The sequence below is a fragment of the Cherax quadricarinatus genome, chromosome 25, assembly GCF_038502225.1.
Source record: "Cherax quadricarinatus isolate ZL_2023a chromosome 25, ASM3850222v1, whole genome shotgun sequence".
Classification (NCBI taxonomy): domain Eukaryota; kingdom Metazoa; phylum Arthropoda; class Malacostraca; order Decapoda; family Parastacidae; genus Cherax; species Cherax quadricarinatus.
Window position 1 is genome coordinate 16,979,943 of NC_091316.1, and position 24,960 is coordinate 17,004,902.

Below are 24,960 nucleotides of genomic sequence, written 5' to 3' on the forward strand. Positions count from 1 at the left end.
AACTTCCCCACAAAAACCGCATGACGCCTCTCTCACAAAACCCATTCGTCTTAGCACCTCTTTCGATGCTAACGTCCCCATAAGAAATCTATATACTAATTCCCTCGCTCTTGCCGGTATTCTTAATTTACTAAATTCCACCCATATCACTCTCCAATCATATGTGGGATACACTGCCATCCCTTGCATTGATTTCTGACGACGACCCACACCCACTAACCGTTTTACCTTGAGTTTTTTAACATTGCGTACCTTTAACATAAACCGCAACATATCTTCACACTCCACTAAGTCCCTGCCACCCCACCATTTGCGGATATCCCCCATCACCTCCGCCACCCGAAGACCCCTTTCCCCCGCTGCCTGAATATACCTCTGCTTCACATATAGTGCCTTCACCCTAGACCCTAATGCCATCAATCCCAATCCTCCCTGCCTTACCGCAGTCATTACCACATCTTTGCCCAACCACGCCCTCCCATAACCCCACACATACCTTAAGACTCTTCTTTGTAATTCCATAATATCCTGACTTCGTAATGGGTAAATTTCTACCACTCCCCACACCTTACTATAAATCAGCGTATTTACCACCACAACCCTTTGATGCAAGGTTACATCCCCGGCCCTTAGACTCCTGAGCCTACTCAAAGCTCTGTCCATTACCATTTCTGAATTAACCCTCCTGCTCTCCTGTGCATCTGCCAAAATCAAAATCCCACAAATCTTTAGCCTATCTATAGTTATCCAACCAAACTCCTCCCCCAAGGTCCCTCCTACCCAAGCGCCTACCTCCAGCAACCATGATTTCTGCTTATTAACTCTCATCCCAGTAGCATTCCCAAAAATCTCAATTACCCTTCCCACTTTACTTAAATCTTCTATCTCGTTAAGTAAAACAGTTGTATCATCTACATAACCAACAATATTCCCACAAAATCCTCCACTCTCCCCCATCCTTCCCATCCCACCATCAACCAGAACATAGAAAGAATTCTGCATACATGCAAAGAGTATTTGGGAGAGTGGACACCCCTGCCTTAAACCCCTCCCCATGCTTACAGAACTACCCAACCTACCATTTACCTGTACTCTCATTGATGCATTCTCATACAAAGTCCTCACCCATCCAACTACCCTCCCTCCAAAACCCATTCTCACCATACTCTCAATCAAAAGTTCCCTATCCACATAATCATAAGCTTTCTCCCAATCCTGACCTAGAATACCTCCCTTATTACTACCCTCAAGGAAATCCCGAATACGTCCATGACCTACCCGCATACTCCTCCCTGGGATATCAAACTGTCCCCCATGTATCACCGACCCCATGACCTTCTTCAGTCTAATACCCAAAATTTTCGCAAAAACCTTGTAATCCGCGCACATCAAAGATATTGCACGGTAAGCACTCAACTCTCTACCCCCCCTCTTCTTTGGCACCAAAACTATGACACCCGTACTTTGCGATGTGCCCAACTTCCCACTAGTTAACATATGGTCCAATAGCCTAACAAAGCACTGCCTAATACACCCCCAATGTGCTCTATAAAAATCATTTGGTACACCATCTATCCCTGGCGTTTTCCTGGTACTCATACCGAAAACTGCCTCTTCCACCTCAACCTCACTTATACCAACCTCCAACCCCACTCTATCCTGCTCACTTAAAATGCTATGGAACCCCCCTTCAAAAATACCCTCCCAGGAACCCCCCTCCCTCCAACTCCATTTCTCCCTAAACCAACTATCTGCATAGAGACTCATACTTTCTGTATTGGATAGGACCCGACCCTCTGGATACCCTCCCACCCCAGGGCTTGTCTCCAATTGTAGAATGGTGGTTACACTCTGTCGGTCCCTAAATTTATGTAAAACATACCCAGACGGCTTATCACCCCACAAAACATCCTCTAACCCTGCCCGAACCCTAATTGCATCAAACCTATCATTGTGTAATTCAGTGATTCTACTTCGCAGACTGTCCATATCATCCCTCCTACCACCTCCCCCAACATAACAATCTTGCAACTGTCCCTCCAGATAATTTTGCAACCCAAAATGCCACCTCGCCTCTTCTCGTCCCCTAACCTTAAAAAAATTCGCTATTCCAGGTTTTGCCTGCATTTCCCACCAATCTAACAGATCTATCTCCCTGTCCCTAGCCTCCCAAAAAGGCAACCACCAATCACTGAAAAAAGGCCCCTCCCCCTCCTCCTTAAGAAGCCTTACATTTAATTTCCAGTACCCAGAATAAATACGCACCACTCCATCCCACATCAAATCTGCTATTACCGCCCTGTGATCCGAAAACCCCACATCGAAGGTTTGCACCCTCACAACATCTATACCCTGCTTAATATAAATTCTGTCCAATCGCGCTTCATATCCCCTACAGACGAACGTATGCTCCACTAGGTATCCCCCCCTCCCCACCACATCAACAACCCCAATATCTCGCAATACATCCCTCAGCACACTCAGCACACAACCCGCCCCTCTCGGTTCGACATCACCACTCCTAATCACACAATTCCAATCACCTCCTATTACTGTTATAGCAGGCAAACCTCTCAAGTGATACAGCAATACCTCTCTGACAAAATCTACTTTTACCCTGGTATTGCTAGTTGCTGGCATGTAAACTCCTACGAAACTAGCTCGACTCTCACCCCAGACACCATCCACCCTCACGATCCTCCCCCCCCCTCTTCCCAACCGATGACACGCAAGGGGCTGGTCTCCTTTACCGCCACTGCTACCCCACCTTTCAATTGCAAACCACTGGTAACATACATCCGATATCCTTTCACCCGCAACACACAACCAGCCCTGTGATTATGCTCTTGCAAAAAGCATATGTCAACATCAAACTGCCTTAAAAACCACTCCAACCAAACTTTCTTGACCTCAGTCTTAAGTCCATTAACATTAAGCGTGACACATCTGAAAATTACAGAAGGGGCGGCTTTCCCCTATGCCTCTGGGATTTACCCACTGCACTTTTCATATTACGTGTTCCTTTGCCACTCGAGTTTTCCTGTGCGGTCACCTCCCCCCTCCCTTTCCCACTTTGCAACTCAGGCGCACCTCTACCACTATGTGGCATCGGCTCCACAACCGCTGCCCATGACTTCTTCCCCGGCCTCTGCCCCGGGGTAATGACCTCGTCTATCTCTGATGCCGCAGTTCGTTTCCTAGAACTCCCACTTACACACATATCACCCTCAGACGAATCCTCCTGGTGTACCTCCATGGCCACCACACGCTCCAGTCCTTTCTTACTCAAGTCTTCCTCCACAATTTGTTGTCCCTCCAACGCTCAAGCTTCACATGAACTGAGGACACCTTTTGCACAGGGTTCCTCCCCATCCAAAAAATCCTTGATCACATCTGCCAATAAACCATCCTGGGTTGAAGCTTCCTGGACGAAAGACTCCTCAGATGTCACCTTCAACTCCCCCGACACCCCTGGGAGAGTGACACACGTCTCCGCCACCGCCACCTCCCGGTCGACCTCTTCGCTCCAGAGGTCAGGCCTCCGGCCTCCCGAGGCATCAGAGCCAGGCACCAAATCACACGACTGTTGAATCACAATTGGAGTTTCCAGAATTCGAGAAGCCCACCTCCTAGGACACTGGGCTGCCATGTGCTCATAAGAGCTACACAGACGACATGTTTTCCGTTGCCCAGCATAGTACACATAAACCTGTGTTCTACAACCGATCATAACATAGGATGGTATAGGCCTTGTTAAAGACATTTTAAGGGTGTAAGAACCTTCCGGCATTCCTTCATACGGACCATCCCTCCACACCCCCATTGTTGCAGAATGCACTGTCCCATAACTGCGAAAAAACTCCTGTAGGCCATAAGCCGTAGCCTCGAAGGGTACATTCCGTACCTTCACCCATGTGAAGTACTTAGAGACGTCATGTAACACAACATCCATCGCTGAATTCACACTCATGCGTTGTTCCTGGTAATGCTCGACAATTCTTGTGTAGAAACCGGCTCGTTGAAATTTCACAAAGATTCTTGTTAAACCATTAAGAGCGACGCCATACAATTCCTCGTTGGGAATACCATATGTATCCCTGATGATGTTAGGGAGAAGGACGTTCATCGTATCTCCACTTAACGTACCACGAACCAGCTCTATGCAGATAGTATTTACTCTCCGTACTGTATGTTCCGCCATTTTGATATCCCAAAATGAGCAGCGCACGTCCTCACTACTCAATGGTTGTTGATGAACTAAGGTAGCTCGCCTGAAAACAGCAGAGGGGTGCCGAGTACAACCGCACTCCACCGTGGTCAGGCAGCGAATGAGTAATAAAATGAGCTACATGATTTAAGAATTGTCATGTAATGAAGATATTCAGTGTTAGACATAATGGTCCACGGGATTGGTAGGTACCTGTTGATTAAGCAGGTTACAGTGGCTATGAGTTATTTACATTAGTCAAAATTAGGGTTTATTTCTAGGAGGCAGCAGCCATGTGGTCATGCGCCCTTGGTCATGTGCTCTGCCTTGGGGCAGTGGGCGACATATTTTTCAAAATTCGTTTTTTGGAACGATTGCCCTCATCCTTATCCTTTATTTATTTATTTATTTATTTATTTTATTATTAATTTGGACATGATACATAGATGTACAAAGAAATACAGTGGTTAAGTGTACATGCCAAAAGCCCCTTGTATGCAGAGTATTATGGGCAGGCTTAAAATTAACTTAAGATTACCTGGAGTTTACCTGGAGAGAGTTTCGGGGGTCAATGCCCCCGCGGCCCGGTCTGTGACCAGGCCTCCTGGTGGATCAGCGCCTGATCAACCAGGCTGTTGCTGCTGGCTGCACGCAAACCAACGTACGAGCCACAGCCCGGCTGATCAGGAACTGACTTTAGGTGCTTGTCCAGTGCCAGCTTGAAGACTGCCAGGGGTCTGTTGGTAATCCCCCTTATGTGTGCTGGGAGGCAGTTGAACAGTCTCGGGCCCCTGACACTTATTGTATGGTCTCTTAACGTGCTAGTGACACCCCTGCTTTTCATTGGGGGGATGGTGCATCGTCTGCCAAGTCTTTTGCTTTCGTAGTGAGTGATTTTCGTGTGCAAGTTCGGTACTAGTCCCTCTAGGATTTTCCAGGTGTATATAATCATGTATCTCTCCCTCCTGCGTTCCAGGGAATACAGGTTTAGAAACCTCAAGCGCTCCCAGTAATTGAGGTGTTTTATCTCCGTTATGCGTGCCGTGAAAGTTCTCTGTACATTTTCTAGGTCAGCAATTTCACCTGCCTTGAAAGGTGCTGTTAGAGTGCAGCAATATTCCAGCCTAGATAGAACAAGTGACCTGAAGAGTGTCATCATGGGCTTGGCCTCCCTAGTTTTGAAGGTTCTCATTATCCATCCTGTCATTTTTCTAGCAGATGCGATTGATACAGTGTTATGGTCCTTGAAGGTGAGATCCTCCGACATAATCACTCCCAATGATATATTCAGTGGTTAAATTACAGTAAACAAATAGCAATTAAGCACAAATGAGTATTTCAAAGACAGGTCATATGGTCATTTGATGAGTTACTGTGCATTCAAGAGAATGGAGTATTCTATTAGGTAATGTAACTAAAAAAACAAAGTTTGATAGGGTCACAGGTTATAATTTATGAGATATAGTTATGTAGTATTTATTTAGTTGTGGGTGAGTAAGTGGTTTTTAAGAGACTTAAATTTATAAACAGTGTTTCTTTTATATTCACAGGTAATGAATTCCAGATTTTTGGGCCTTTTATGTGCATTGAGTTTTTGCATAGTGTGAGATGGACACGAGGAACATCAAAGAGTGATCTGTGTCTTGTGTTATGGTCATGTGCACTATTGAGGTTGGTAAGGAGACGTTTGAAGGGAGGGTTTATATTCGAGTTAAGTGTTCTATGTATGTAGTAGGTACAATAATAAGTAAGGATGTTTTGTGCAGTGAGCAGGTTTAGAGTTTTGAATATTGGTGGAGTGTGCTGCCTGTAGTGGGAATTTGTTATCATTCTGACTGCAGCCTTTTGTTGGGTAATTAATGGTCCGAGATGGTTTATTGTTGTTGAGCCCCATGCACAAATTCCATAGGTGAGATAGGGGTAAATAAATGAGTGATATAGGGCCAGGAGGGCTGACTGTGGAACATAGTACCGTATCTTCGATAATATGCCTACGGTCTTCGAAATTTACTTGGAAATTTGTTGTACATGTGTTTGAAATTTGAGCCTATTATCAAGGTGGATTCCTAAGAATTTTCCCTCTGAGCTTTGTGATAGGTGATCCGTTTATCATTATGTTAAGAGGGACATCTGTAGCTCTGTTTCCAAACTGAATGAAGTAGGTTTTGTCAATGTTGAGAGTAAGTTTGTTAGTCATCATCCAGGTAAACATTTTCTGTAATTCGGTATTTACAGTACTGGCTAGTATGACTTGGCTTGGGTGAGAGAAGACGTATGTAGTGTCATCTGCAAATAGTGTGGGTTTGAGTAATTGCGATGCATTTGGTAGGTCGTTTATGTAAATGAGAAAGAGAAGAGGGCCAAGGACACTTCCTTGTGGGACACCAACCATAATTGGCTGTGTGGAAGAGTTTGGTCCATTTGTGTACACATTTTGGCTTCTGTTGCTGAGGTATGACTTTAGGTAGCTGAGGGAGTGCCCTCTTATACCATAGTGTGACAATTTTATGTGGAGAAAATCATGGTCAACTGTATCAAAAGCTTTTCGTAAATCAGTGAAGATCCCCAGTGGAACTTCTTTTTTCTTGAGTACAGTGTATATTTGTGTAAGCATGTGTATAATAGCATCATTCGTATTTTTATTAGGCCTGAACCCAAACTAACAGGGGTTGAGTATGTTGTGGGAGATGAGGTAGTAATAGATTTGCTTATGAATTAATTTTTCAAGATTTTAGAGAGAGGGTGTAAGTTTGATATTGGCCTATAGTTATTCAAGTCTGTTTGGTCTCCTCCTTTATGTATCGGGGTGACCCCTCGCTATTTTGAGAACTGTAGGGAAGGTAGAGGATTCGATGGATTTGTTAAAGAGTGTTGTAATGATTGGTGACAGCACTTTCGAAGCTTTTTTGTATATAAAGGGTGGTAAGGTATCTAAATCTCCTGTATTTTTTTTTAGTGTGTTGATAATAAGGGAGACTTCTGCTGGGTTAGTCGGAGCTAGGAACAGTGTGTTCGGGTAGCTGCCAGTGAGGTAGTCATTGGGTGGGGTATTTGAGCTTGTGATTTTGTCGGCAAGGTTTTTTCCTATGATGGAGAAAATGTATTGAATCTGTTTGCTGTTTCAGTTGGTGGGAGTTGGGGTTCATCTGGTTTTGTTAGTTCAATTGCACTATTTCCTGATATCTTTTTTGTTCCTAGAATTTCTGATAGGGTTTTCCAGGTCTTTTTTATATCACCTTTTAAGTTAAGTAATCTGTTCTCATAATACAATTTTTTAGCCCTTCTTATCAGGCTGGTTAGGATTGATGAGTAACGTTTTGTTTGGTCTCTGGTTATGTGACCCATTCAGTACTGTTTTTCGTATAGGTGCTTTGTTTTTATGGATTTGAGGATGCTGGGTGTTAGCCAGGGACTGTTCAGTCTCTTAGCTGTGATCTGTTTAGTTTTTTTAGAGGAGTGCTTGTTATAGAGGTATTGGGTCTTTTTTAGAAAATTATTAATACATTCTTCAATATCCGTATAGATTTCTAGATCAGTATGCCAGTCGATGTTTGTCATTGATGATGTGAAGTTGTTAATGGCTGCCTCATTATGAAGTCTGAAAGTGACTTTAGTAGTGTCTTGGGGTAATTTACCTAGATTGGTTATGAGAAAGGTAGGGTAGGGTCTGTGGTATTATCTGTGATATGCCTGATTTTAAAGGAGATATGGTGTTGGTCCAGATGTGTTCTAGTAGGGAAACACTAGTCTCTAATTCTTGTAGGTTTTGTTACTGTTGGTAGCAACAAGCAGTTACTCATAGTGTTTGTGAATTCAGTAACCTGGAGTTTACCTGGAGAGAGTTCCGGGGGTCAACGCCCCCGCGGCCCGGTCTGTGACCAGGCCTCCTGGTGGATCAGAGCCTGATCAACCAGGCTGTTGCTGCTGGCTGCACGCAAACCAACGTACGAGCCACAGCCCGGCTGGTCAGGAACCGACTTTAGGTGCTTGTAGGCCCGGTGGCCTGGTGGCTAAAGCTCCCGCTTCACACACGGAGGGCCCGGGTTCGATTCCCGGCGGGTGGAAACATTTCGACACGTTTCCTTACACCTGTTGTCCTGTTCACCTAGCAGCAAATAGGTACCTGGGTGTTAGTCGACTCGTGTGGGTCGCATCCTGGGGGAAAAGATTAAGGACCCCAATGGAAATAAGTTAGACAGTCCTCGATGATGCACTGACTTTCTTGGGTTATCCTGGGTGGCTAACCCCCCGGGGTTAAAAATCCGAACGAAATCTTATCTTATCTTATCTGTCCAGTGCCAGCTTGAAGACTGCCAGGGGTCTGTTGGTAATCCCTCTTATGTATGCTGGGAGGCAGTTGAACAGTCTCGGGCCCCTGACACTTATTGTATGGTCTCTTAACGTGCTAGTGACACCCCTGCTTTTCATTGGGGGGATGTTGCATCGTCTGCCAAGTCTTTTGCTTTCGTAGTGAGTGATTTTCGTGTGCAAGTTCGGTACTAGTCCCTCTAGGATTTTCCAGGTGTATATAATCATGTATCTCTCCCGCCTGCGTTCCAGGGAATACAGGTTTAGGAACCTCAAGCGCTCCCAGTAATTGAGGTGTTTTATCTCCGTTATGCGCGCCGTGAAGGTTCTCTGTACATTTTCTAGGTCAGCAATTTCACCTGCCTTGAAAGGTGCTGTTAGTGTGCAGCAATATTCCAGCCTAGATAGAACAAGTGACCTGAAGAGTGTCATCATGGGCTTGGCCTCCCTAGTTTTGAAGGTTCTCATTATCCATCCTGTCATTTTTCTAGCAGATGCGATTGATACAATGTTATGGTCCTTGAAGGTGAGATCCTCCGACATGATCACTCCCAGGTCTTTGACGTTGGTGTTTCGCTCTATTTTGTGGCCAGAATTTGTTTTGTACTCTGATGAAGATTTAATTTCCTCATGTTTACCATATCTGGGTAATTGAAATTTCTCATCGTTGAACTTCATATTGTTTTCTGCAGCCCACTGAAAGATTTGGTTGATGTCCGCCTGGAGCCTTGCAGTGTCTGCAATGGAAGACACTGTCATGCAGATTCGGGTGTCATCTGCAAAGGAAGACACGGTGCTGTGGCTGACATCCTTGTCTATGTCGGATATAAGAACATAAGAACATAAGAACGAAGGAACACTGCAGAAGGCCTACTGGCCCATGCGAGGCAGGTCCAAGTCCCTACCGGCTTAAGCCAATGCACCCAACCTAGTCAGGTCAGGTCACATTGACTTAAGGGAGGAACACGGCAACCGACCTGTTAGCACAAGCTATCAGGTCCAACTCACACCCACCCACATCTACTCATGTATTTATCCAACCTATTTTTGAAGCTACACAACGTTCTGGCCTCTATAACGGTACTTGGGAGTTTGTTCCACTCATCCACAACTCTATTACCAAACCAGTACTTTCCTATATCCCTCCTGAATCTGAATTTTTCCAACTTAAAACCATTGCTGCGAGTCCTGTCTAGGCTAGATATTTTCAGCACACTATTTACATCCCCTTTATTTATTCCTGTCTTCCACTTATAAACCTCAATCATATCCCCCCTAATTCTACGTCTTTCTAGAGAGTGCAGTTTCAGGGCCCTTAGTCTATCCTCATAGGGAAGGTTTCTGATACATGGGATCATCTTTGTCATCCTCCTTTGTACATTTTCCAGAGAATTTATATCCATTCTGTAATACGGTGACCAAAACTGTGCAGCATAATCTAAATGAGGCCTAACCAAGGATGTATAGAGTTGAAGAACAACCTGAGGACTCCTATTATTTATGCTTCTTGATATGAAGCCAAGGATTCTATTAGCTTTATTGCGAACACTTATGCACTGTTGTCTTGGTTTCAGATTACTGCTAACCAGAACTCCTAAATCTTTTTCGCAATCCGTAATATTAAGATCTACATTATTTAGTTTATATGTGGCATGGTTATTGTCCTGTCCAACATTTAGAACTTTGCATTTGTCTATATTAAACTGCATCTGCCACTTCTCCGACCACTGCATCAGTCTATTCAAATCTTCCTGGAGTGCTCGAATGTCCTCGTCAGAATGAATTCGACGGCCTATTTTGGTGTCATCGGCAAACTTGCCGATGTCGCTCTTTATGCCCTCATCTATGTCGTTTATGTAGATTGCGAACAGCAGGGGGCCCAACACTGACCCCTGTGGAACACCGCTCGTGACGCTTCCCCACTCTGATTTCTCCCCATTTATGCAAACTCTCTGCTGCCTATTTGTCAACCATGCCTCTATCCAGGAAAAAATTTCTCCTCCTATTCCATGTGCTTTAATTTTCCTCAATAGTCTCTGATGTGGGACCCTGTCAAAAGCCTTACTGAAGTCCATATACACAATATCATATTCATTACCATGATCTACCTCCTCAAATACCTTAGTGAAAAAAGTTAATAAATTCGTAAGGCAGGAACGCCCCTTTGTAAAACCATGCTGAGATTCGTTGATTAATTTATGCTTTTCAAGGTGGCTACGAACTGCCTCGGCAATTATTGATTCCATAAATTTTCCCACTATGGAGGTTAGGCTTATTGGTCTATAGTTCGAAGCTAAGGACCTGTCACCTGTTTTGAAAATAGGTATCACATTTGCCATTTTCCACTTATCTGGCACCATGCCAGTTTGTAGTGATATGTTGAAAAGATTAGCCAAAGGTGTGCTAAGCTCCTCTTTACATTCCTTTAGAACCCTTGCATACAGTTCATCAGGGCCTGGGGATTTGTTAGGTTTTAATTTATCTATTTGCCTAAGGACCATGTCACTTGTGACCCTAATAGTGTTAGGTAAGACACATGCAACAGTTAGGTATCTTTATTTCGAAACGTTTCGCCTACACAGTAGGCTTCTTCAGTCGAGTACAGACAAGTTGATAGAAGCAGAAGATACTTGAAGACGATGTAATCAGTTCACCCTTAAAGTTTTGAGGTGGTCAGTCCCTTTAGAACCCGTTGTTGCATACAGTTCATCAGGGCCTGGGACTGATTTGTTAGGTTTTAATTTATCTATTTGCCTAAGGACCATGTCACTTGTGACCCTAATAGTGCACAGTTTATTATCGTCCTGTTCTACATAATTTATCATTACTGGAATATCGCTGGTATCCTCCTGTGTAAAAACTGAGAGGAAGTATGTGTTAAAAATTCTACACATTTCCTTATCACTGTCAGTGAGCTGACCCGAGGAACTTTTGAGTGGGCCTATCTTGTCCCTGATCTTACTTCTGTATACCTGAAAGAATCCTTTTGGGTTAGTCTTCGATTCTCTTGCAACTTTAACCTCATAATCTCTATTTGCTTTTCTAATTCCCTTTTTTATTTCTCTCTTTAACTGAATATATCGATTTCTTAATTGCCCCTCTCCTCTTTTGATTTGCCTATATATGCCTCTCTTTTGACCAATCAGATATTTTAATCTATTGTTCATCCATTTAGGATCATTTTTGTTTGATCTGATTTCCCTATTTGGAACATAATTTGACTGAGCAGCTAGAACTATGCCCTGGAAAGCATCATATCGGCAACCATCACCACCTACCTGACCCCTAGTCAGGTCATTCCAGTTCAGCCCACCTAAGTAATTTTTCAGTCCTATGAAATCAGCCAAGCGAAAGTCAGGGACGGAGACTTGATTGCCATTATTAGGGGAATTCCATGATATGTTAAAACTGAGTGATTTGTGATCACTCTCCCCAAGCTCATCATTAACCTCAAGATTATTAATTAGTGTTTCCCTACTGGCAAGAACCAAGTCAAGGAGGTTATTTCCCCTAGTTGGCTCTGTCACAAACTGTTTTAAAAAACAATCCTGGATCGTATCAAGAAAGTCACCCGACTCTAAATTTCCTGTCAAATTGCTCCAGTCAATCTGTCTATAATTGAAATCTCCCATTAGCACAACATTTTCGTATGTAGATGCCTTACGAATTTCGTCCCATAGAAGTTTACTGCACTCCCTATCAAGATTTGGGGCCCTGTAAATCACACCCAAAATTAGTTTTTCTCGGCCCTCGAGAAGCTGTAACCAAACAGATTCAGTGGCTGACGCTTCTAATTTAATATCTTGTCTAACACAACAATTTAAATTGTCTCTGACATACATCGCTACTCCACCACCTTTCCTGTTGACCCTGTCAGTGTGGAATAATTTATAGCCTTGTATGTGACATTCAGAGGGCATCTCTCTATCTTTCAGATTGAGCCAGGTCTCTGTTATAGCAATAATATCTATGTTTCCTGCACTTGCAATTAATCTTAGCTCATCTATCTTATTTCTAACACTCCTGCTATTAGTATAGTAAACCTTAAGGGAGCTAGTCCCTTGCTGCCCTCTGCTGTCCCCCTTTGTTTGCTGACCTGTTCTATTGTCTTTATTTATAACTTCATGCTGAATGCCTTTTATACATTTACTGTTTCCAACCCTAGTGTTGCAACCTGCTTGTTTCCCACACACACACCCATACCTCTATCTTCCATCAGTTTAAAATCATAGGCATTTCACCAATGGCCTTCTCAATCGAGTCTGCAAGTGCTACCACCCCTGCCCCAGAGAGATGAACCCCATCCCTTGCATACATATCATGTTTGCCATAAAAGTTGTTCCAGTTGTCAATGAATGGGATTGCAAGTTCCTTGCAGTATCTGTCTAGCCAGCAATTTACACCAATTGCCCTAGACAACCATTCATTTCCTACTCCCCTTCTAGGCAAGATGCTACATATGATTGGGATCCCTCCCTTAGACTTAATGAAATCTATAGCTGACCTGTACTTATCTAGCAGCTCTTCTCTCCTACCCTTCCCAATATCATTTCCACCAGCACTGAGACAGATAATGGGCTTGTTCCCATTACCTGACATGATATTATCCAGTCTGTTGACAATGTCCCCAACACCAGCTCCAGGGAAGCACACTCTATCTCTCATCTTCTTATTCCTATTACAAAAAGCACGATCAACATATCTTACCTGAGAGTCACCAACCACAAGAATGCGCTTACCTTCATTAGCAGGGGCAGTAGTACCCTTACCTTCACTGGCCACTGAAGTACATTCATCCTGGAGAACAGAGAAGCGATTTCCTACCTTCAGATCTGCACTCTTAACTTTCCTTACTCTGATGCGCCTCCCATTACTGTGAACAACTCGCCACTTGTAGCAGGTGCTGGGCTGCACCTCACTGCTGGTAGCCGTTGCTACCACCCCACCTACAGCCTCCTCACAGTGAGAGACAGACTGCACCTCACTGCTAGAAGCCTCATTCCCCACATCTCCAACCACCTCACACTCTCTCCCAGGCCCATTGAGGTGGACCTTCAGCCTCCTAATCTCCTCCTGGAGAAGCAAGACCTCCTCCTTCAACTCTCCAACCTCAGCTTTTAAAACACTGTAGAAGCAAGCCATGCTTTGTAACCGTCCACGCTAATCCCCAAGCAGCTCAGGGATGAGGAACAAGATGGGAGCAAGTACTGTGCCTTGTGGAACAGAGCTTTTTCACCCTAGCTGTCTCGGACTTTACTCTGTTGACTACTACTCTCTGTGTTCTGTTAGTGAGGAAATTATAGATCCATCGACCGACTTTTCCTGTTAATCCTTTAGCACGCATTTTGTGCGCTATTACGCCATGGTCACACTTGTCGAAGGCTTTTGCAAAGTCTGTATATATTACATCTGCATTCTTTTTGTCTTCTAGCGCATTTAGGACCTTGTCGTACTGATCCAATAGTTGAGTGGGTCTGGTCTGGGTGTGGATCCTGGTCTTGCAGGAGATTGATATTGAAGTCACCTGAGAGTAGTAAGTGATCTTTATTCATGTGTGCATCAGTTATCATACTTCCTAGGTTTTCACTAAAATGGCTGTTTGACTGTGGTACTCTGTAGATGTTTATCACTGTGAGAGGTTTTTGTAGGTATTTGGATTTGAACTTAGCTATTATATATTCCCCATGTTCATCCCTTGTACATGTATTATTATACATTCTAGTTGGTCTGAGTAGTATATAGCTGTGCCACCACCTTGTTGATCTGGCCTACAGTTGTGTATGGCTGTGTAACCAGGAATGGCATAGACATCTGTATTATGTAGTATCAGGCTTTAGCCAGATTTTGGTGAGAGTAATGATAGACATACTGGCATGCAGGGAATTTAGTAATGCTGTGAGGTCATCGTAATGTTTGCTTAAAGATCTGACAGTGTAGTTAAAGACAGTTATATTGTTGTTGGCTCTGAGAGGTGCCTTTGATTGTCCTGCTGTGTAGTAATTACAGTTGCTGTTTGATTTATTTATTTATTTATTTATTTAAAAATTTGTGCACACATACAGAGGTACAAAAAATACAGAAAAGAGCAGTATGCCAAAGCCACTTATACTATGCATAGCATTACGGGCTGGCTTAAAATTAACTTAAGATGAACTAAGCAATGATGACATCGGTGATAAAACTTTAATGTAAACAGATTACTATAAAGCACAAGTGAGTATTACAAAGACAGGTCATATGGTTGTATGCATTGTTGTACATTCAGTAGAATGGAGTATTCTGTTAGGTAGTGTATTTAAAAAATAATAAAGTTAGATTGGGTTTTAGGTTTAACATTTATGTGATATAATTGTGAGAAACATTTAAGATATACAATTTATAAGGTTCAGTTATTCAGTATTTATTTGGTTTTGGGTGAGTAAGTGATCTTTGAGAAGAGACTTGAATTTATAAACAGGTAGTGTTTCTTTTATATTTACAGGTAGTGAGTTCCAGATTTTAGGGCCTTTTATGTGCATTGAGTTTTTGCATAGTGTGAGATGGACACGAGGAACATCAAAGAGTGATCTGTGCCTTGTGTTATGGTCATGTGTTCTGTTGAGGTTGGCAAGGAGATGTTTGAGGGGAGGGTTAATATCAGAGTTAAGTGTTCTATGTATGTAATAGGTGCAGTAATAAGTATGAATGTTTTGTATGGTGAATAGGTTTAGTGTATTGAATATTGGTGGAGTGTGCTGCCTATAGTGAGAATTTGTTATCATTCTAACTGCAGCCTTTTGTTGGGTAATTAGTGGTCTGAGATGGTTACTTGTTGTTGAGCCCCATGCACAAATTCCATAGGTGAGATAGGGGTAAATAAGAGAGTGATATAGGGCCAGGAGGGCTGACTGTGGAGCATAGTACCGTATCTTCGATAGTATGCCTACAGTCTTGGAAATTTTCTTAGAAATTTGTTGTATATGTGTATGAAATTTGAGTCTATTATCAAGGTGGATTCCTAAGAATTTTCCCTCTGTTAGCTTTGTGATAGGTGATCCGTTTATCATTATGTTAAGAGGGACATCTGTAGCTCTGTTACCAAACTGAATGAAGTAGGTTTTGTCAATGTTTAGTGTAAGTTTGTTAGTCCTCATCCAGGTAGATATTTTCTGTAATTCTGTATTTACAGTATTGGCTAGCGTGACTGGGCTCGGGTGGGAGAAGACGTATGTAGTGTCATCTGCAAATAGTGTGGGTTTGAGTAATTGCGAAGCATTTGGTAGGTCATTTATGTATAGGAGAAAGAGAAGAGGGCCAAGGACACTTCCCTGTGGGACACCAACTGTAATTGGTTGTGCAGAAGAGTTTGCCCCATTTGCATACACATATTGGCTTCTGTTGCTGAGGTATGACTTGAGGTAGTTGAGGGAGTGCCCTCTTATACCATAGTGTGACAATTTTACGTGGAGCAAGTCATGGTTAACTGTATCAAAAGCTTTACGTAAGTCAATGAAGATCCCCAGTGGGACTTCTTTTTTCTCTATTGCAGTGTATATATGTTCTAGCATGTGTATAATAGCATCATTAGTATTTTTATTTGGCCTGAATCCAAATTGGCAGGGGTTGAGTATGTTTTGGGAGATAAGGTAGGAGTAGATTCGTTTATGAATTAATTTTTCGAAGATTTTTGAGAGAGGGTGTAAGTTGGATATTGGCCTATAGTTATTCAACTCTGTTTGGTCTCCTCCTTTGTGGATCGGGGTGACCCTTGCTATTTTGAGTACTGTGGGGAAGGTGGAGGATTCAATGGATTTGTTAAAGAGTGTTGCAATGATTGGTGATAGCACTTGTGACACTTTTTTGTATATAAAGGGTGGTAAGGTATTTAAATCTCCTGCCTTGTTTTTTAGCGTGTTGATAATAAGGGAGACTTCGTATGGGTTAGTCGGAGCTAGGAACAGTGTGTTCGGGTAGTTGCCAGTGAGGTAGTCATTTGGTGGGGTATCTGAGCTTGGGATTTTATTGGCAAGGTTTTGTCCTATAGTGGAGAAGAAGTCATTGAGTCTGTTTGCTGTTTCTGTTGGTGGGAGTTGGGGTTCATCTGATTTTGCTAATTTTATTTCGCTATTTCGTGATATCTTTTTTGTTCCTAGAATTTCTGATAGGGTTTTCCAGGTCTTTTTTATATCACCTCGTAAGTTGGATAATCTGTTCTCATAATACAATATCAGGATCAGTGCTTGTAATTATAAGATTTATAGTGAATCTATGATTAGACTTAAGTATAAGACAAAGTAAATAAATGGTCTTTGCGATATATATCAGCTTTCTTATTCTGCATAGCCACTGTAAAATGAGCAAGCCGATTACCGACTCGGGTATGGAGTAGTTGTGTGGCTTTGTCGGGGTTCCCCTCATGGAAGGTTCCTTGATGTTGGTGAGGGGCTCTTGATTTAGGGAATTGAATCTGTGCTCCAGTTCCCCGAATTAAGCCTGAATGCCTTCCACATCCCCCCCTGGGCGCTGTATAATCCTACGGGTTTAGCGCTTCCCCCTTGATTATAATAATAATAATAATAATTTGTCGGGGTTCACGTAGGATGGGAAGGATCACCTTACCGAAGTGGAAACGTGTGTTCCCCTCATTTTTATTGACGACTCTACCGTTTTCTTTTTCCACTTAAATTTTGTCCATTGCTTGGTTGGCAACGCTCTCGCCTCACATACTAAATGTCCGTGATTCAATCCCCGGCATGGGTAGAAACATTGGGCATCTTTCCTTACACCTGCTGTCCTTGGTTACCGGATATGGGGTGCACAATAAACTAGCCACTTCGGTGGCAAAATCTAAAATCCTAGCGGTAAGTAGGTACCTGTGTGTTAGTCGACTGTTGTGTATCGCATTCTGGAGGACTAGATTAAAGGACCCCAATGGAATAGATCGTACTCGATGATACACTGACTTTCTTGGGTTGTTCTTTGTGGATAGCCCTCCGTTACAAAATCCAGTTGGTATTGCACTCACCTCACACGTTGAGTTCCGTGCTTTCACCCGGTACAGGTGGAAACATTAGGGCATGTTTCCTTAAGACACCTCTGTCCCTGTTCACCTAGCAATAAGTAGGTACCTGTGTGTTAACTGACTGGCGTGGGTTGCATCCTGGGGACAAAATTAACCTAAGTTACCCGAAATGCTCTGCATAACAAGGAGCTTCCTATATAGTATGTCACTAATGACAGCTAGGCCTGTATATGTTGTATCATGTACTTGTAGAAATAAAGATTATTATATTATTATCGTTCCTTCTCGGGTATCAGATGGTACAGTCCTTTGCTGGGTAAGCAGTGAGTGGCCCTTTAAACCCCAACAACAGCTGCCATAACAGCCATTCATTTTGGAGAGCTCGGCCAGCATTGGGAGGGGTGTACACGTGTTTTTTGTAGGTTTCTCAGTTGTTTGTTAGTGGTGTTGGTCCTGTTTTAGGCTCTTCATCGTATTTCTTTTCTTGTGTGCGTGTTTTCAGTGATTTCTTCATATCAGGCGGTGTTTGGGACATTTCTAGTGAGACTGGGATGTCGTTCGCCCCTATGGGGGTAAACCCCCTCCTGCCCAGGGGAGAAATCCGCCATTTATGGCAGTAGGATCTGATGCGCTTCCTCTCTTTGGCATTGAGCTCTGTCCGATCTTTCAATGGCCCCCTTACCCTTGGGCTTTCCATCCCAGTCGCTCGGTGGATGTTTACCTGGAGAGAATTCCGGGGCCTGGTGGCTAAAGCTCCCGCTTCACACACGGAGGGCCCGGGTTCGATTCCCGGCGGGTGGAAACATTCGACACGTTTCCTTACACCTGTTGTCCTGTTCACCTAGCAGCAAATAGGTACCTGGGTGTTAGTCGACTGGTGTGGGCCGCATCCTGGGGGACAAGATTAAGGGCCCCCAATGGAAATAAGTTAGACAGTCCTTGATGACGCACTGACTTTCTTGGGTTATCCTGGGTGGCTAACCCTCCGGGGTTAAAAATCCGAACGAAATCTTATCTCTCTTATCTTAACGCCCCCGCGGCCCGGTCTGTGACCAGGCCTCCTTAGGTCAGTGTCCCAGGATGCGACCCACACCAGTCGACTAACACCCAGGTACCCATTTTACTGATGGGGAACATAGACAACAGGTGGAAAGAAGCACGTCCAATGTTTCTACTCTGGCTGGGAATCGAACCCAGGCCCTCACCGTGTGAAGCGAGAGCGTTAACCACCAGGCCTCCGGATTGGACACTGACGACTGGCAGCTTATCTACACCGCCTTCGGATGACAGACTCTGCACTGCTCGTGGTGTCCCTCACTGCCTGAGACGGTGGGACACTTCCTACTGTGGTGCCCACGTTACCACTCTGCATGGATTATTCTCCGTGCGACCTTGCCCACGTTTGGGGTGCAGTCTTTAACCCTACCTCTCCTTCTCAATGGGGAGGGGTTTGACCCTCCAGACCGTCAGATCTTGGCCTGTACCTGCGCACTCTTGCTGGCTTCAGGGCGGGAGTCAACGCCCCCGCAGCTCAGTTTGAGACCAGGCTTCATGGTGGATCAGGGTATGATCAACCAGGCTGTTATTGCTGGCTGCACGCAAGCTGACGTACGAACCACAGCCCAGTTGGTCAGATACTGACTTTAGGTGCCTGTCCAGTGCCTTCTTGCTAAAGGCATGCTGACACTACAGTTATAAAACTGCAACATTAACACCCCCTGATACAGTTATCAATTTCAGGCAGTTGGCCATGGAATCAAAGTTTCTAAAAGTCAGTCGAGTCCATATCTCTGAGTCCACATTTTTTTTATGGAGCTGTACTTTCATTTCATTCCAACAATTTTTGATGGAATTCAGGTCAAGGATGTTCCCTGGCCACTGCATAACATTGATATTGTTTCTTTACAACCATTTCTAGTTAGTTTAATATCTTTATTATGCACCCTATATCCATCCTGTGGGTGGTAGTCAAAAGATTACAGAGGCACATGATGGGCCCAGGGACTGGGCTGCAAAATTTTGATAGATGAAAAACTGAACAAGTTAGTGGTAATAAACTATTTACATGATTATATCCAGGGCCGGATTACCGCATAGGCAAACTAGGCATTTGCCTAGGGCCCCGCGCATTTGGGGGCCCCGCAGTCCAAGGGGTTCAGGGGCTCATCCAAGACTGCGCACATGGTGCAAGTGCAAAGGGGTCCCTACCTAAAAAGTTCAAGTGTTTGGAGAGTAAAATTGATTTTTAAAAATTAATCAAAACAAAAATAAATAATGAAATAAAATAAAATAAAAATAAATAAACCTAACCATAGATGGCAACACTCAACACGCCTTTGTTTACATCAGAACAGCTGTGTTTTCCCGCTAATGGGTGAGTATGGGAGATTCCTCTCCAATTTTCTGTAGTAATTACATGTTATCTAGACTTGTACTGTGACAAATTAACTGAAGTGTTGTTGATAGACATTGATGTGTATGGATAAATGTTTGTTTTCGCCTCTAAATGTTAAGGGAGGTACCTGATAGGGTTACTTGACCAGTAAAGACGCATGGACCAGTAAAGACGCATTTTTGGTAAAAATACTATAAAGAAAAACCTAAAAACGCAAACTGACTTCCGTTTGTAGGTTTTAAAAGCACTTTGTCCTGTCTTTAAGTCTTTATCATTTCAATAACAGATCTCAATTGATTGATGTTCTACATCACTTCCGTCGCAAATGCTTAGTTTTCAAGTTGTGACGGAAGTGATGTAGAACATCAATTACTTTACTACATATTTCCCCAGAAACACATAAGCCACATCAGAAAATCGTTGGTTGGGTGAAACTGAAAATTGTCCCTGCATTCTTTAATTCTCATGTCCTTATCTATGGTGGTAGGCCATATATCATGCAAAACATAATGATTAGTTTAGTTATGAAAATGGTAATATAAATACCATTGTGCATTATTCTTGGACTCAGTATGATTTCTGTATAAGTAAATTGGAGATCAAGGAGGATGAATTAGTAAAATATTCGTAGCCCAAATCACTAACCTAATCTATGGTAAAAGTTCTGTATATGACTCCTTTCCGGTAACGTTTTGAATTTTTAGATGCGCAGCCAGAGGAAAGGGGGCTACAAGGGCCATATCCCCCCAACTGACAGAAAAAAATTTTTTAATAATAATTAAAAAATTAATAATAATTGATAATGAAAAATTTGTATTGTATTTGCATGATTACAGACAGTGATACATCCTCATTGTGGCATCTCGTGAACGTGATGTTGGACGTTCTTATGCAAGTGGGTCACAGAAAAGAAAGAAGAAAACTCAAGAAGAAGAACAGAAAAAGAAAGATGTAGGAAGCTGCAGAAAGATCACAGACATGCTCACGAAAACAGTTTCTGATGTTACCAGTATAGTTGAATCTGCAGATACGTCAGATCATACAGGAAGCCCTCCCCCCATTATTTCTCAGCCAGCATCTACTTCTTTTGTGTCTCCTCTCAATGTCTCAACGGACATTTCATCCACAGGATTTGTCTTAAAAGATCCTGCCTCATGGCCAAATGTAATCCCAGATTCTCTACGTAATGCTTTCATTGCAGAAAACTTCAGTCAAACTCTGAACATTGACTTTAGGAAATCAGCAAGGATTTATGATGATGGAAGTTGTCGTTGTTTAAAGTCATCTATGTTTTATAGGAAGCTTGCAAATTCAGAAACTGTGAAAAGATCATGGATGGTATACTCTGAAAGCTCAGGAAAAGTGTACTGTTCAGCATGCAAGCTATTTTCTACCAAAGAAAATACCTTCACACAGGGGTTCAATGACTGGAAAAATTCCAAGCGTTTCGAGGAACATGAAAACAACACCATTCACAGGAGCTGCATTTTAGCCAGTGTATTTCGTGCACAGAAAAAAGGCTTATTGGATTCTCATTTGGAAAATCAAACTGAAAAAGAGCGCACTTATTGGAGAAAAGTTCTAGAAAGAGTTGTTGCTGTTGTAAAATTCTTAGCTCTAAGAGGACTTACTTTCCGTGGAGAAAATGAGGTTTTTGGTTCGGAAAACAATGGCAATTTCCTAGGGATCATAAAACTGTTAGCACAATTTGATCCATTCTTAGCAAATCATGTGTCACGCCTTGGGAATGCAGGAAGAGGCACTGTATCTTACGTGTCATCTACTATATGCAATGAATTTATTGAACTGATGACTAAGAAGGTCCTCAATAACATCATAGCAGCTGTGAAAACTGCAAAATACTTTGCAATAAGTGTAGATTCAACACCAGATATTTCACATACAGATCAATTGACATTCATTGTTCGCTTTGTCGACTCCAGTGGTAAGCCTGTAGAGCGCTTTATAAAATTCATTCCTCTTTCAGGCCATGTTGGAGAAACAATGATGAATGTAGTACTGGATACTCTGCTTGAACATGATCTCTCTATTATGGATTGCCGTGGCCAGAGCTTCGACAATGCAAGTAACATGTCGGATAAATATAATGGATTGCAAGCCCGTATCAAGCAAATCAACCCACTTGCTGAATATGTGCCCTACTCAGCACATTCTCTTAATCTTGTTGGGTCATGTGCTGCGGAGTGTTGTGTCGCTGCAGTTTCATTTTTTGGACTTTTACAAGCACTCTTTAATTTTTTCTCTGCTTCAATGCATCGGTGGAGTATACTCAAGTCAACCATTCATGGAGATGTCATCAAATCATTATCAACAACAAGGCGGTCAGCGCAGCATGATGCAACACATGCTTTGAAAGACAGCTTTGCTGAAATACGTTCTGCTTTGATCCAAATAGCAGAGGATGAAGATCAGACAGCAACTACAAGAAGCAAAGCAGCCAGCTTAGCATCAAAATTGGAAGATTTTGAATTGGCCTTACTCTGTGTGCTTTGGGACTGTATACTGGAACGGTTAAATGCCACGAACAAGACACTTCAGAAAATTGAAATTGAAATGGCTACTTGTGCTAACCTCTATGCAGGCTTAGTGGAATTTGTAAGCTCACTTCACAGTGATGATGCTTTTGAAATGTTTGAAGAGAAAGCTAAACTGCTGGTGAAAGACTACAGTTACCGGGCTGATCATCAGCGGTCAAGGAAGAGGAAACGCAATTTTGAAGAGCCAGACAATGAAATTGTGTTGCTACCAAGGCAGAAATGTAAGACAGCTACATACTTCGTCATTCTGGATTCACTGATTACAGAATTGGTGAAAAGGAAAGAAATCTACCAGAATCTCAATGACAGGTTTGAATTTCTGTTCAAAATTACTACTATGTCAGATGCAGAATTGAGAGAAGCTCCATTAAAGTTGCAACAACACCTTTCAGCAGATGTTCAGGACACATTTGTTGAAGAAATAGTTCATTTTTCTGGGTATATGAATCAGATTAAAGCTCCACCTGAAAAATGTGCGCCCTCAGCTGCTTTGAAACATTTAAGAAATGCAGATATCTCAGAAACCTTCCCTAATGTTGACATAGTGTATCGCCTTTACCTAACACTTCCAGCTACTAACTGTGAAGGAGAACATTCATTTTCTGTTTTGAAAAGGGTGAAAAACCAGCTCCGTTCAACAATGAGCCAAGACAAATTGTGTAACCTAGCCTTGTTGACCATTGAGTCTGATCTAACAAGAAATATTGATTTTCAGAATATAATTGATGATTTTGCCAATATGAAATCCAGAAAAAAGTTTATTTAAGAAGTGCCTGTGAATATAAACAATTCTTTACTTTCTTGAGTTTATATGATTTGATAGTCTTATGCATGATGCAATGATAACAATAATGGTCAGTGATTTATAAAGGGAATAATAGTGCTGTAGTGGTTATGCTGAATATAATAGGTACATGATGTCACTACTTTAATAGCCTAATCTAGTAATACTACACTGTCTTGAGTTTATTCTCTTTAAACTGCATGATTTAACAAGATAGTTATAATGGCTGTTGGTAAATGGTTTTGGTTGTCTTGATGTACTTTCCCTATTAAATTTAATCTAAATAGCCAGAATGTATTTAATTAGACCTTAAACAGGCTCACACCGACCCCCCCCCCCACTCCCAAGCTGGAAGGGGTCACTTCGCTTACCCGTAACTCAAAGGGGCCCCGCCAATCTGAATAGCCTAGGGCCCGGAGACTTCTTAATCCGGCCCTGGTTATATCTGGTCACAATTGTAATGAGTTATTTATGCAGGCATGAATTAGGTCACACACGCAATAAAAAAAAAAAAGTGGTAATGCAGTATTTACAGTGGCCAAACTTTGGGTATTTTTCCAGAATGGCTTGTAATGTACCAATGTGGATAAAATTCTTTGACATTCCTTGAACATTTTTGAGTGAGCTGTATCTCAATTCATTAATTTTATCACATTCCAATACATAATGATGCAAGGTATGACAATTGTCCACTGGGTAAAGTTTACATTTCATTTAATCTACATCTGTTGGTGGTGATTTAACTTCTCAGAGATAATGGTAACCCAGCTGGAGCCTGGCAGTAGTGACATCTAAGATTCTGCTTATTTGTTGGATGTATCATGGACATGTGGCTCCTCCTATATGACAGAATGATGATAGATGGACTGACTGGTGTCAGTCTCCCTCAGTCTCAAGTCAATGAAGTTTAGTTGAAGTTCTTTTCGCAACCATTTCTTGACCTGTTTTGGCATTTGGCATGAGGCTCCATTCATTGTTGTATTTTTGGGCAAGAGGTTTAATTTTCTTTGACCTTTAATCACCTAAAGCAGCTCCACATCATCACTCCATTAGTGTTTCAATGAGGGGCATCTGATTCATCCTTGACATGCATAACTCCACATAATTTGAATTCTGTCCTTAGTAGTACAGTGTTGCTAACTGCAGTTGTTTGGCTTGCATTTGTTTAGAAGAGGTTTCTTGGCTGGAATTCAAGTTTATTCATTGACAGTCATTTATTGCAACTTAAACTGAGTTCATGGCATTTTAAGTTTTTTCTGGAGACAATGATGTATAGGCCTTTCTGATACATGTCCCAGTAAATCAGGTTGGTTTTTCTGTGGTCCTGCTTCTGTTATACAAGAATCTTTCAATACTTCTCTTTAGAAGATTATCAGTAACAGCTGAAGTCACTGTAACCTATCCAGATCTTGGTTTCTTAGGGAGACAGATAAGCAACAACGAAATGATTAATGAAGGACTTCCCGTGACCAGTATCAGCACAAATCTTGCTTATCGGCACTTTTTTTTTCCTCATTCCCATGCAAGAATATAGGCTTTTTCCTCAGTATTATTCAAGAATTTCTATAAAAAAATAGCAGTGCTAAAAGCCACTGGGGTCAAACAGAACAAAATAGCACTCTGATATGCAAAACATGACTATCCCTGCTCAGTCAATGAAAGCTGCTGGTTGTAGAAGAATCTGGTACTGAGAACACTCAGACACTA

At 42.4% G+C, this 24,960-nt stretch overlaps 1 protein-coding gene across 8 annotated transcripts in view; it reads left to right on the forward strand.

Moving 5' to 3' along the window:
• Nucleotides 1-17,848: 17,848 nt before the first annotated feature.
• The window catches only part of LOC128705187 (zinc finger MYM-type protein 1-like), a 104,447-nt gene continuing 97,335 nt past the window's right edge, over nucleotides 17,849-24,960 (forward strand). For 5 of the 8 annotated variants that reach the window (XR_011392411.1, XR_011392414.1, XR_011392413.1 and 2 more), the window contains exon 1: nucleotides 17,850-17,934. Coding sequence is in view for 2 of the 8 variants with exons in the window: in XM_053800415.2 (XP_053656390.2) it covers nucleotides 20,890-23,235 (2,346 nt within the window). In the remaining 6 variants the exon portion in view is untranslated. Of the gene's footprint in view, nucleotides 17,935-19,595; nucleotides 19,891-20,747 lie in introns of all 8 variants that reach the window. The other 3 variants (XM_053800415.2, XR_011392415.1, XM_053800416.2) reach the window with 3 other exon arrangements.